The sequence below is a fragment of the Cydia strobilella genome, chromosome 17 (genome assembly GCF_947568885.1).
Source record: "Cydia strobilella chromosome 17, ilCydStro3.1, whole genome shotgun sequence".
In the NCBI taxonomy this organism is placed as follows: Eukaryota; Metazoa; Arthropoda; class Insecta; order Lepidoptera; family Tortricidae; genus Cydia; species Cydia strobilella.
Window position 1 is genome coordinate 424,860 of NC_086057.1, and position 14,959 is coordinate 439,818.

Sequence of the window (14,959 nt, forward strand, 5' to 3'; positions counted from 1 at the left end):
CAACTGTTCTTAAATAGTTATAAGCTATGTTAGTTTATGTATAAATTCGTTACTCATAATGAAGAAATGTTTCTTGTACTTACTTAGATCAAAATCATGTATTTTAATGTCGTAATAATTACTTCTGACTGAGAATTCCTGTCAATAAGACAATATTCCGAGCTCCTACCTACAGGACACGAACACCGTCCCTATTCGCGGTCCCGACGCCCGCCACTAATGCTGGGGCACGAGCCCCGCTGCGTAGAATTTGTAATAATTACAATAAACGCCTAGTCTCGGTTGACATATTTAATTATATGCGATCTAACTTCAAGCGCAAAGTCAGCTTGCTCCTATAATTTTAATTACCCATATTGTAGCTTCATTTCTTGTGTACTATTTATTTACTGTAATTTGTGTAATAATTATTTTTGTGTTTATGTAAGTTTAGCTGCTTAAGTTGTGTTACGAGTAATTATCGTTATTGTTTAGTTTTAGTTGTGTAGTTTTAGTTTTAGTAGGGATATCTGTTTAAGTTCCGATTACAACGCTGTCTTAAAATTAATGCCTGAACTCCTAGTGGGAATTGTGTTAGGATGCATGCTAAACCTATCAATTTATAATCTTATCTGTGTATTGTCACTGGCCTGTATCTGTTTTTTTCCCCAATAAAGAAAATAAAAAATAAAAAATTGTAATACTAAATTAAATATACTGTATTAATTATATTGTCTTCGGTTACCGCGATAGTTACTTATGAAATAAAACTATGAAAACGGATTATATCGCGTATATTGAATTTATAATACATCCCGACGTTTCGAACCTTTACCAGGGGGGTGTCACTGCGCAGTTTAGGTATATTTGGCCGGCGCACCGCCCGGGAAGGTGTATGGCAGTGGGCTGCCGCTCGGCTCGCACGATACTCGTGTCACGTGGCGCTCGCGCAAAATTGTAAATACGCAATGGCTTCGAAACCTAAATCGCGATCTAATCTGTATAAAAGATAATGTTCTGTTTACGGATGTCTGAATAAACGGAAGAACAAGGAAGCAGAAAAAACATTTTTTTTAAATTCCGGACTATATTGACCGACATATTTTCAAAGGAAAAGAAATGAGAAAATTAAAAAAATATATTTTTAAAAGTATATTGTGATATACATCAACTGAAAGAGCTCATTATAAGAATCTGAAATATATTTTTATTGTGATTTTAAAATAAATAGTTCAGAAGTTATTTAAGAAAATATCCAATAAATGACCATTCCCTCCCCTTTATCTCCGAAACTACTGGGTCTAAAATTTTGAAAAAATTATACAACCACCTACCTACCACCACCTACCTATATATCACAGGAAAACCTATTAGAAATGTGCAGTCAAGCGTGAGTCGGACTTAATTACTTAGTTTTTGATCCGACCCCTACGGATTTTTTAAAGACATCTCACGTCTCACACAAAAAATAGGTACATTGTTAAAAATTGTGTAATCCAACTCGCACTTGGCCGGTTTTTTTAAGGTGCATACACTATGCCACGCCTACTCGTTTTCTAAAACGTAATAGCAAAATTAAATGTATGTACGTAACGAGCACACATTTAGAACTTTTCCGTTTAAATAAGCGGCATAAGGCGGTCCTCAAGGAGCCTCAACAGCAAATAGTGGTCCATTAATAGTGGTTTAATATTGGTCGTTCGTGTGCTGAATCAGAAAACGGGATCAGATCGAAGTGCAGCGAGTGCAAGGATTGATGCGATGGAAAAGTTTCTTAAAACTTTCTATGAGATTTGAAGGTCTGAATTTAGTGGGGATAACACAAATCATATTCGGCGCTGGTTTTAAATGTTTGTTTTAACTTCACATGCTCGTAAAGTCGGTGTTTAAGCGGCATAAAGTTGATTTTTATGATCTAGTTTATAAAGTGAGGAAGCTGCCAACTGTTTTGTCCCCAGTAACATCAAGTAGCCGTTTGGCCAAATCCGCAAACAAGCTCTGAGCTCCCACGTCCGTTACGTCATTATGACGTATAAATGACGTGACTTGTACGTCGGTGACGTCACTTTGCTACCTGGGCTCCTGGGTCCCACGGACCGAGGGTCTCGACACCGAAAAGAACAAAGTTGTAATTGGCGTCGAGACCCCCGTACTACCCCCTTTTGAGGGCCTCGGCGGCCTCAACGAATAAGCGTTGCGATTCAGCGAGCAAATGCTGCCAGTTATATTTGGCCTTTATTAGGGCCCTTTAGATATAGATTTTCAGTTTTTAAATTGTTTAAGTTTATATTGTATCTGTACTTACATTATATTCATTTATATTATATTAATAGTATATGAATTCTGTTCTAGTGTTAATAAAGTAAAATCATCTATTACGAACCTTATTGTCTTAGCAATAAAATCCAAAACCTGCCATACAAACTACTACTGTTGCACCCTGGCAACGGCGCGGCGCGGCGCGGTCTCATCTCCACGTGTTCGTGCGCGAGCCCGGACTCATTTCTTTCGTTTTTAATAAATACGGTAAAATAACCTTAAATATTTGGTATTTTTGTATGTTTTCTTCGTAATCGAAGTGATGAGCAGAGTATACAACTCGGGCATAAATTCCTATTTTTTCCTCGACCTGTTTGCCTAAAATAAAATCTAGGTACTGTTTATTTTAGCGATATTCGTTATTATATTTTTTATTAAAAGCTGTTGAAACCCTTGTAAGTGACCACGTCACATTGCCGTACATGCTATTGCTGGCAATAATATACCATGAAGCGTCACATAGTTTTTTTTAGTTCAGTCGATTTCCAATATCTCAGCTAACATTTGAGAGACAAGTTTGATGTCTTCAATAATAATTTTATACTATAAAATAAAAGTTCCTGTAAGTAGGAATAGTATAAGAAACTATTTTCTTGGTTAAAATTATTGCTTAAAGTTAGGTTTGAGCAAGAAAACTGTTTGTGAAGCGCAAAAATATAAGATAAAACAACGACATTTGAATCTGGGGGCACGGCAGTGCCCCCGCCAAGACGAGCCAAGCGAAGCGCGAGGGCACTACCTACGTTTTCTCGAAGCGCTTTATCGTTTTTTTGAACCCTCATAACTTGGGTTTGGATTATCCCAGATAACCGAAATGCGCAGGATATGATGTCAATCATGGACTTATTAAACATAAAAGTTTCAATAACATAGCTCTTATACTTTAGATTTTATTAATATAAAAAAAATCGATTTCATCACTCACTCACTCACATACTCACTAATGATCATCAAAATCCAGAAGTCCGGGAAATGGTCTACTTAAATAATTCAGAAACTATATAAAGCCTCAGGTGCGCGAAACCGCACAAACGCGCGCAGAAAGCGCTGGTGGCCTAGCGGTAAAGCGTGCGACTTGCAATCCGGAGGTCGCGGGTTCAAACCCCGGCTCGTACCAATGAGTTTTTCGAAACTTTATGTACGAAATATCATTTGATATTTACCAGTCGCTTTTCGGTGAAGGAAAACATCGTGAGGAAACCGGACTAATCCCAGCAAGGCCTAGTTTCCCCTCTGGATTGGAAGGTCAGATGGCAGTCGCTTTCGTAAAAACTAGTGCCTACGCCAATTCTTGGGATTAGTTGCCAAGCGGACCCCTGGCTTCCATGAGCCGTGGCAAAAATGCCGGGACAACGCGAGGAAGATGATGATAAAGTCTCAGGTGTTATGGCTATTAGTTTATAATTTGCCATAGATAATCTTTACCTAAGTCATTATGGGTTTCCTAGACTTATGGCCTACTACGGAGCCAATGAGGACCGGCCCGTGCCCGGGCCGAGCCGTCTGACACGTAATTTTCTATAACGGCTGATCGGTGATCACGAGGTGCTTTTCATAGAAAACGAAACGACCTAATCTCGGGCCCGATCCCGGCCCGGTCTAACCTTAGTCATCCTTAACTCTTAAACTTTGATGACAAATACCTATAAATTTATATAGATACCGATTCAACTATACGATTCACACGTCCCACAGGTCGAAATAGAATCCATCTTCCCCAGACTGCCGCTGGCAGCCTGTGATTAGACTGCTATACCATGCACACGATTAACTAACTTTATTTCAATCTTAACACCAAGCCATAGGGTTCAATAACAGTCAGTGAAAGTGTCGCTGTTAGTACACGGCACTGGCGTCGGTCCAAATCGTTTGTCCGCAACTGTTCGCGTTTTTACTGCCCTATGGCCGTTTTTAATTCGGGAATAGTCGCATTGCGTTTTTTGTGGCGACGGCGACTGCGATTGTGGAAGTGGAGTCTAGCGCTATTCAATTTTGTTTACTTTAGTAAGGGTTACGTTGGCACTGGTCTTTGGTAACTGTCTTTGACAAGGGCCTGACACTCTTTAATAGAGAAAGATAGTCTTATTGCGATTCCTATAAGAGGAAAGAGAAAATAGTGCCATGCTTTGTCTTTATCACCGACCGGGTTTTTTTTCATGGTCGGGTTATGGCAGCATAGGTAGGAGGCGATGGCGAAATACCGAAATTTATAAGAGTGAAAGAGAAAAAGGATTATGCTGCCATACATTAACCTGTCAATACATGAATATGTCTTTCTCTTATCCCTTGTCGCTCGGTTTCATGTCTATAACTACTATACTATGTCTATGGTCTTTGAGGAACATTTATGGTGATAAATTTATGTGGATCAAACACAATCAAATTTGAATATAAAAAAGGGAGATTACATTATTAGATATTACCTTAATTTTTAGTTACCCACATATGGATGAGAGGCTTCTCAATATGGGATTGTTTCTCTATGAACACCTTACAAAAACAAGCCCTCGAAAAGACACTTCTCAAATGTTAAAACATCTCCAGGAGCTAAGCTTTGTAAACCTTACTAACTCACCATAGGAAACAGTAACATTTCATAATTAGGTATATAATTATATAGACGAGAGAAGTATTTTATCATTTTTATCAACTGAGGAGTAACGGAGTGTACCTACTACCGGATTCTGGTTGCTACAACTGCGAGTGTTCGAATTGCAAGTATCTTACCTTACGTAATGTTTATGTAATAAATAATTAAATACGACTTATAAAGGAAGATCGTTTATTTTTCAGCTAAAGGTTACATACATACCAGGGGTCTCCGCAATGCCTGTGTCGCGGGGAACCAATTACAATTTAAACATCAGAACTCACAATTAAAGTCTTACATTTAGTAATAAACTACTTACGGCCTAAACTACAAACTAAGGCCAAATTTATTTAGACACAATATTGACAGCAACCCTCATAAGCCTGCCTGCCTACCGACCTGTGACGGGCCGTACACGGCATACACGGCACTGGCGTCGGTCCAAATCGTTTGTCCGCAACTGTTCGCATTTTTACAGTCCTATGGCCGTTTTTAATTCGGGAATACTCGCATTGCGTTTTTTGTGGCGACGGCGACTGCGATTGTGGAAGTGTTACAGTGAATTGTTTTACGTTGAGACATACTCTACGCGGTGAATGTACAGAAATTATTGGTAGGTACTATGCCAGATCATCGATAATCACGTGATACTTTCTGTAGAAAAAGAAGTGTTGGACGATAATCACGTGATACTTTCTGTAGAAAAAGAAGTTTAGTGTTGGACGATGATCACGTGATACTTTCTGTAGAAAAAGAAGTGTTGGACGATGATCACGTGATACTTTCTATAGAAAAAAAAGTGTTGGACGATAATCACGTGATACTTTCTGTAGAAAAAGAAGTTTAGTGTTGGAAGATGATCACGTGTTACTTTCTGTAGAAAAAGAAGTGTTGGACGATGATCACGTGATACTTTCTATAGAAAAAGAAGTGTTGGACGATAATCACGTGATACTTTCTGTAGAAAAAGAAGTGTTGGACGATGATCACTTGATACCTTCTGTAGAAAAAGAAGTGTTGGACGATGATCACGTGATACTTTCTGTAGAAAATTTTATTTTAATTAATTTAACAGAACCTGTTAGTTACACGGATACTCGTTTAATGTACATAGATTGCCTCAACAATGTTTTACCTACGAAATACAAATCTGTCAGATTGCATTCATAGGCAGAAATTATATATACTTACCTATATTAATTATTAATCATCAGAAAATTTATCAAGATCACAGTTCGAGAATAGGTAGGTTAATATGTCTTGATTATTTCTACACCTGGAATGGGCCTCGTTCTTAAATCCTTGACATTAAACCCATTCTTCTCCAGAACGTGAATTAGAGTAGGTAACTGTCAACAAACTGTACAATAATGTTCTATAATTGTCCTCTTCACTCAGAACGTTCACTATAATCAATAAAAATCAATGTTTATATTCCATAGTTGGTATAAATGAATTGAGGCAAGTTGTTCCGAGGTCACAACGTGCCCCCAAAAAAAGGAACATAACCCCAAACACACGTCTTGAAAAGAAAGCAAGATATAGGGTAGGTTCAATCATACGTAATTTACGTATAGTTTACTATAACTGTAGATAAATCATTTAATTTTATTGAAAAACTGATCCTAAAGGCTAATCCTTAAAATTTGTCAGTGGGACCTTTTGGTCCCACTAATGAACACAGAAACGTTGCTGTCATTCCGTTGCTCCGAGTGCCATTCTGTTTAAGATAGCAGCCGTCGATGCGTTGTGGTGTTTAGTTTTACGACGTGTTTACTCGATATTCCTATTTCTTTTCCTTGCAAAGATATCAATCGGAGCAACATACCCCGGTAACTTCTAGCCCCGATCTCCCCTATACTACATTCGAAAACTAACAAATATCCGGTGTGACTGTAAGCATTTTATATTGTAATGAAAAGCTCCAGCAACAACCAGTTTCTATATAAGAGAATTATAAGTCCAAAGTCATATGACTTTACAAGCAGAGTTATCAGTATCTTTAAAATAGTCAGGTAAAATATTTATCATCTAAGAGTTCCATGAAAAAAGTAGTAAACAAAGCGAAATATCTCAAACAGTGTGCATATAAATTGTAACGTCCAGTAAAAATAATAATTCACAACCTACATCTAATGCTCCTTTACGACACCCTGTGTTATTATAAGTACATTATGTAACTACGTCGAAAATTTAAATAGCCATAATTATGTACTGTAAAACGTATTACGATACACGTGCAAATAGGTAATTTCGCAATATCGTAACTAACTATTGTGCCGCAGTGAAGTTTTACTATTTTTAACATTTATTGCTTTTCACACTGCAGCGGTGTCAGCATGGTTGCATTTTCATCACCAGTCACTATGCCTGTCACTTTCGCACTTACATACTTGTTAGAACGTGACAGGCATGGTGACAGGCGATAAAAATGCTACCGTGCTCAGCCCGCAGTTTTCTTTTATATTTTTTTGAAATATCCGGCATGTATACTTTTCCCTCATCGTAATGATCACCTAACCTAATTTTTTTATGTTTAACGATCTTTCTGTGAAATTCTTAGTAGGTATTAAATTTGATCTGTATAATAATTCAATATTATTATGGTTTAATATTAACATCAATAAATTGCTCTGATCTCTGATAATCAGCCTAAGACAATATACAGGTTGGCTAAAAAATAAGTGCATTGTAAGAAACAGACAATTTTTTAGCGATTTCGGAGTTGGTTGCATAGTAAAAGTTGCTCAGTATAATTCCAAAACCTCCCTGGCAAAGGGAATGCACTTATTTTTTTGCCACCGTGTATATACCGAATCAGACCCATATCAGAGAATTACTTAGGCCCCGACCAATATGGTTTCCGTGAAAACAAAGGTACCAGAGAGGCTATACTAGCTCTTAGATTAGTAGTAGACAGACGGCTGGATGTAGGACTCGACACTCATATCGCTTTCATAGACTTAGAGAAAGCCTTTGATAAAGTTAACTGGAGAAAAATGATGAGCATCTTGAAAGAAGTAGGAGTAGACTATAGAGATAGAAGAATAATCTACCAACTTTACAAGGAGCAGGAGGCGTTGATGGAAGTGGGAGAGGAAATTGGGAATGCAAGGATTAGACAAGGAGTACGACAGGGGTGTCCACTTTCACCTTTAATATTTAATATATACATAGAATACGCTATACGAAAAATTGTTGAAGCAGACAAGGGAGGGGTAAAATTCAATGGGGAGAAAATACATTTTATACGATTTGCAGACGACATCGCGGCGTTTGCAGAAACTTCAGCTCAACTAGAAGATCTAATGTTAACAATGGACACAGTATTTAACGAATTAGGCTTAAAGATAAACATAAAGAAAACTAAGACCCTTATAACTTCAAAACGCAAAACTAATCATCCTCCAATAGTTCTCAACAACATCCCAATTCAGCAGGTTGATAGTTTCAAATATTTAGGTAGCTTAATTACCAGGGACTCCAGGTGCACACCAGATATCGTTTCAAGGATTGCTATGGCAAAAAAAGCTTTCAACCAGAGGAAACAATTATTGAAATCCCGTTTATCATGCAGAAGCAAGAAGCTACTGATTAAGGTGTACATCTGGAGTATAGCCCTTTATGGAAGTGAAACGTGGACAATGACCCTAAGAGATAGAAAGAGAATGGAAGCATTTGAAATGTGGTGCTGGAGGCGAATGGAAGGCATTAGTTGGAGAGACAGGATAACGAATGAGGAGGTGCTAAGAAGAGTGAGTGAAAGAAGAGCTATTCTGAACACTATTGCAAATAGACGCGGGAAAATGATTGGACACTTAATACGACACGACCACTTCTTTAAAACTATCCTGGAGGGGCGGATAGGAAGGAAGCGGGGTAGAGGAAAACCCAGACGCAGCTTTTTAGATCAAGTGAAAGAAAAAGTAGGGGTCGTGTCGTATCAAAAAGTCAAAGAGCTGGCGCGGGATAGGGAAAGCTGGAAGATACTCCACCGACAAGAGAATAACTCTTAAGTTAATGATGATGATATACATGTACATATTACGACTGATTTCCTTCGCGCGGAAGTCAACGCTCGTGCCGCGGTCTGAGCGCTGTGGCTTGAATTTAATAAAACGAGTTCTTGTGGCGCGTGGTTTAAAAATAATCTATATTTTGATCTTATCACTACGTAATTTCGGTAAGGCATCTAAGGCAAGCCCGGCCTTTGGGCTTGTATGGAAGTACCGCCACTGATTATTCACCATTCATAAGTGCTTGTTGCTAAGTATATTTGAACTTGAACTTAACCTTTCAAGACAACTTACCGTTAAAATAACTTACCGTTTTGTTTGTTCAAGCAACCGGATCAGGAAAGTTTCTATCCTGGGCTGAACTAATTTTGAAGTCAATACCACGAATTAAACGACCATCGGTCGCCGATGAATAATTCACAGGATCACTTTGATGATGTGTTTGTGCTGTGTTTTACTTTCCCAATTACATTATAATATTAGGGGCTTTTAAATGTACAAGGCGGGTTTTACTGTGTTTATGTTGTTTTAATCTACGCGCATAAAATTGAATATAAATTCAACTTGCAATGGAATATCTTTTCCTACTAACATAACATAAACATTTTGAATCAGAAACACTCTTGTATTCATTATAAAATAAAATTCTTCACGAAAAAAAGCATCATTTTAAGAGGCATTGGTCACTTTATCTGATATGACATCTTTTTTAGTTGTAAGTTTTCTTTTCTGTCTTAATTAGGTCTAAAGAAAATGTGTCTATGGAGACTTTATGAAAGGAAAAGATGCTCATTTAAGAGCAAATTATTATATTTTACCAAATCATGAGGAGGCTCGTAAATTAAACAAGCTAATATAACATTATTAAATATTTGCTACGTTAACTTTGCCTTAGCATTTGACTTTGTAAAATGGCCTACAATATCGTCAAAGGTAGAAAAAAAGGCAATCTCAAGCACTTAATTGATAATTTAGAAAAATCTATATAAAAAAGAAGCTCCTTTGGTACCGATTAACGATATGTTGTTGGCTAGTTTTTAATTAATTGCAAGTGTCCCTCAAGGGTGCAATCTATGACCGCTCATGTTTAATGTACTTAACTATAATTATTAATTAAATCCTGAAGAAATCCTGAAGAAAGGCCAGGTCAAGAGCACCCTAAACCGGCGAGCGTGTATGAGGAATGTTATGAAAGTGAAGGAAGCGAAAGAGGTATGTCAGGATCGTAGCAAGTGGAAATCCGTGGTCTCTGTCTACCCCTCCGGGAAATAGGCGTGATTATATGTATGTATGTATGTATTAATTATGTAGAAATTATAACTAATATTCGAAGCGAGATTGTTGTAAGCAGCGGATTTTGGACCACTCAATTGACTCAATAGATGATACGGAAATATGGGTATTATGTATTAATCGAGGAAATATAAAAAATTTTACTCAGACAGAGATTATAACTTTATAATTAAAGTTGTACCGATGGCAAGGTAATAATTTAAATTAATGATTTCAATGTGGAAGAAAGGTTCATTCGACAAAAAAACAAAGTCATTAAATTTTATTACACCTTTTATTTGCAGCATTACAAGGTTAAAATACTACATATTAACCTGTTATAACTAGGTATTCGGTTAAATAACCATCGATTATAAAACGATCACTTACAAATATGTACTTATTACTACCAATATGTACGGTTGTGAATAAATTGTAATAAAGTCTTAGAGGAATCGAATTTGTGCCAGGTTGATATAACATTGAAACCAGACTTGTGTTCTGCACGCCATTTTTTTCTCTTTATTTTGTAGAGAAATTAGATGAAGAAATCAGTTTTATTAAAAAATAAATGAGCCATTGAAATACTGTATTAGCTGTCTACTGATGAAAAATTTGTCAATTGGCTTGTCAAAAATTACGTAAAATAATAATGAAATATTTTAGTATTTATTAATGCAATTAAACGCAAATCACGTTTTCTCTGAACAAAATACATGATTATTTTACTGCGTACTTTTATGTTATCAGGAGTAAATAAATTTTTGCGTAAAAAACTTGCTTTAAAATTTATAACAAACAGATACACAAGTCAGGTATAGGCGTATAATTCTCTAGAAGTGAAATATAGAAACACTTTATCAAATACCAGAAAAAGGAATAGTTAATATACCCTTATTCTATTAAATTCAGTAACATTATAAGCGATCCTACGAACATTAAATCTAACACAGCCATATTATGGAATAAAGACGCTTATTTTAATTATAACCGATTTAACAAAAACATAATATATGAAAAAAGATTTCATAATAATATTACTTAACACTATTTAGCCACTTTTTTATACCACGTCGGTGGCAATCAAGCATACGGCCCGCCTGATGGTAAGCAGTTACCCTAGCCTATGGACGCCTGCAACAACGGAGATATTAGATATTACACGCGCGTTGCCGACCCTTTAAAAACCTGTACACTCCTTTTTTGAAGAACCCCATACTGTAGCCCCTCGGGAAAACCTCGGCAAGGAGCTCATTCCACAGCCGAAGCGTACGCGGGAGGAAATTCCTCTTAAACCGCACAGTACCCGACCATTTAGGTGCTAGGGTGTGAGGATGAACACTTGACTCCGCAGTGAATTTCGAGTTAAAAAACAATCGAAGTAAATTATTCGAACTATTCGTAAATTAACGTCCCAAATAGCTAAGTTATAGACAAGTAAGACATTAACCTTAATATATCTATAATACTAAATAACAAAATCAGTGAGAAGACAGTCAGTAAGAGTATCTTATTTGTTAATAAAAATCTACTTAGGCAGCTGTTGTTCTGCCTACTTAGGCAGTGCTTATTTATTTTGTGTTTACAGCACAGATTTCAGAAAATTAAAATACTTACATTGATAAATGTGTTATACCTACGTACTAAAAAACTATCTTCCTAGGTCTAGCCGTCTAAGATGCGTTGAGCTACAACTTTTCCAACCTCCACAATTTAAAACGGAGTTTATTATATAAGCATTTTCTCCTGTCATTTCTTTATCAATATGAATTGCATTTAGAAACATACCCCATCCAAAGAACCATTTCAAACCCCTTAAAAGTCTTAAAACTTATATTGACTTGAACATGTTAGCTACATTTTAAATAACAAGTCACAGCCTGGAGATCTTTGGCTTTAATTAACACTAACACTACACATGCACGTTATTCTAAAATTATTTGTCGATCATTTGAATAAGTAATTCAATTTTGACACAAAGTTGTCCTTTGAGCTAATAAACATCACGAGCCTCATCAAAATCATTATTTATTAATACAAATTAGCTTTACACTTTAAGAAGCGCTGGTGGCCTAGAGAAGCGCTGGTGGCCTAGAGAAGCGCTGGTGGCCTAGCGGTAAGAGCGTGCGACTTTCAATCCGGAGGTCGCGGGTTCAAACCCCCGGCTCATACCAATGAGTTTTTCGGAACTTATGTACGGAATATCATTTGATATTTATACCAGTCGCTTTTCGGTGAAGGAAAACATCGTAAGGAAACCGGACTAGTCCTAACAAGGCCTAGCTTCCCCCTCTGGGTTGGAAGGTCAGATGGCAATCGCTTTCGTAAAAACTAGTGCCTACGCCAATTCTTAGGATTAGTTGTCAAGCGGACCCGAGGCTCCCATGAGCCGTGGCAAAATGCCGGGATAACGCGAGGAAGATGATGACAAATTAGCTTTACACCTCCTCACATGTTGTTTTAATACAGTGCACAAACTAAATGGATACTTTGCTGCTGTATCTTGCTAGCAAAATGTTCTGTTCTATTGCCTTGTATTTTTTTTGTTGAATGCAATCTATTTCGTTTGGTTTCGAAACAATTGAAAGCTACTGTTTGCTTGTATATGTAGGTGCTCAGTTACTCAAGGTACGTACGCGTACGGAAATGAAAAAATTTTTTTTATTAAATATGAGAAAATTGGAAAATTACTCAGACAGAGCGAAGATTAGAAAACCACGGCTTTTTTATTGGTGCCAGTCTCTCTCATTATCTGAGATTTTTGGCTTCCGGCAAATCAATGAATCTTTCAACGAGAAAAATATAAGTGTACATATTCTCATTATTATAATTTTAAGGTTTTACTCAAGTGATTTTAATCGTTATGAGTGATAATGATTCGAAAAGCTTAGGTCCTAAATTTCAAGCGCTATAAGTGCTGAAATTAATCCACAAGAGAACAAGACTACAGCATGCTATTGCTTGACAATAGTGACCTAGGCTCCCCGAAAATATTTAACAAAAATACATCATTAATTTTTGATCAAGTAGAAACGTCTGCGAACGATGCTATTAAGCTTAGAAATAAATTAAAAGTGGAAAAAATCACTGTCTTGGGTGAGACTTGAACCCACGACCACTGGATCACTAGTACAGTGCTCTACCAACTGAGCCGCCAAGGGCTACTCCTTCGTTACTGGTGAATTTCCAATATGACTTGGAACTCCGGTAGCCGTTTAAGAAATGTAACACTCATACTTTAGATGACGCTAGAGCCTCCCTAATGGCTATGGTGGAAATATTCGCTGCATTGGGTACGGTCTTGGTGGCTCAGATGGTAGAGCCAGTGGTCGTGGGTTCAAGTTCCACCCAAGGCAGTGAATGTTTCCACTTTTAATTTATTTCAAAGCTTAAAAATACATCAGTAAAACTGTTACTATTAGATTGAGTCACGGAAGGTTTCACTTATGGCATCATCTGAGATATCGTGTTTAAGAATCACCACTGTCTACCGGCAAGAACTGCTGCTGGGCGACCGACGACAAGATCATGTCTATAGGTTTGGTGTCGTCGTAGAGCGACGGGGCCTCGCAGAGGATGGCGAAGGTGCCGACGATGGAGGCGATGGTGAAGATCCAGAGGAACAGACGGTCGAGGACCATGGCCACGAAACCCCAGTCCTGGTCTTCCTGTAGGCGAAAGGTTACATGATCAATGTTGAACCAAGATACTTATAGGATACTCCGATACTATTTTAGAAATTCACTGTTAAAGTCCCAAACCGGACTAATCCCAATAAGGCCTAGTTTCCCCTCTGCATTGGAAGGTCAGATGGCAGTCGCTTTCGTAAAAACTAGTGACTACGTCAATTCTTGGAATTAGTTGTCAAGCGGACCTCAGGCTCCCATGAGCCGTGGCAAAATGCCGGGACAACGCGCAAGAAGAAGATACTGTTAAAAAGCCCTCTTGTCGACTAGACGTCTTGTGTTGTTGTCTAGGCTTGATACACATTTGGAGCATGCATGAAAATATAAGCAGTATTAACATTTTCTGCCAATCAACAAAAAGGTCAGATAGTATATACTACGGCTACGGCTTTGGACAGAGTAGCATGGCGGTCTTTGGTGTCGGAGGCCAAGATCCACTTCGGGTCGTCGCGCCTCAGCAGTAAGTAACTATATCCTAAAGAGAATAGAGACAGAATAAAATATTGCAGATATATAACTAAACTAAATTATGCTAAAGAACCTCAGCACCTTGAATGTTCTCAGAAATTACTCGTAGTCAAACACCACAAAATCTTGAACAAAGTTTAAGTTTAGATTATTATAAAGTTTATAAACCTTGGTATGAGAAGATCTTTTCTTAGTAAAAAAGTCGAGGCCTGGCATAACGGAGAGGCCTTCTTCGAGGGTTTGATAAACTAACCGCATTGAACTCATCCTGCCGCTGCATGTGGTGCTGAATAAACATGACGTTGTGTATGGCCTTCTCGAGTTCGAACGGGTACTTCTTGCGCGGGGCCACGTCACTCAGCGAGTCGTCGAGACCGGACATTACGGAGGGGAGGCCGTTGTAGCCGGCGCCCAGGCTGCCGAGAGCACCGACGAGGCCGCTGAATCTAAAGAAGAAGTAATGTTTAGTGGGCTGGTTTAGTTAACTTTGGGGCTAAAGGTCGCTGAACCTAGGGAAGCAGATCTAATCTTAGTGGATTTATTAACTTAGGGGTAGGCTGTATCGGCATTTTGCCATAGACTGACTAGGTAAACCTGAAGTAATAATAATAAACAATGGTCGGTCACAT

General features: G+C 37.8%; 2 protein-coding genes and 1 long non-coding RNA gene across 5 annotated transcripts in view; 2 read left to right on the forward strand and 1 right to left on the reverse strand.

The window, feature by feature from the left end:
• The window catches only part of LOC134748840 (uncharacterized), a 707,412-nt gene that overhangs the window by 93,790 nt on the left and 598,663 nt on the right, over window positions 1-14,959 (forward strand). The window lies entirely within an intron of this gene.
• LOC134748822 (uncharacterized) overlaps window positions 1-14,959 on the forward strand; it is a 207,472-nt gene that overhangs the window by 11,884 nt on the left and 180,629 nt on the right. The window lies entirely within an intron of this gene.
• The window catches only part of LOC134748811 (acetylcholine receptor subunit alpha-like 2), a 69,334-nt gene continuing 67,997 nt past the window's right edge, over window positions 13,623-14,959 (reverse strand). Inside the window, exons 7-8 of the mRNA XM_063683615.1 lie at window positions 14,584-14,776; window positions 13,623-13,844 (exon numbers count right to left, since the gene is read on the reverse strand). Of these exons, the coding sequence (XP_063539685.1) occupies window positions 13,647-13,844; window positions 14,584-14,776 (391 nt within the window). The 3' untranslated portion in view covers window positions 13,623-13,646. The remainder of the gene's footprint in view (window positions 13,845-14,583; window positions 14,777-14,959) is intronic.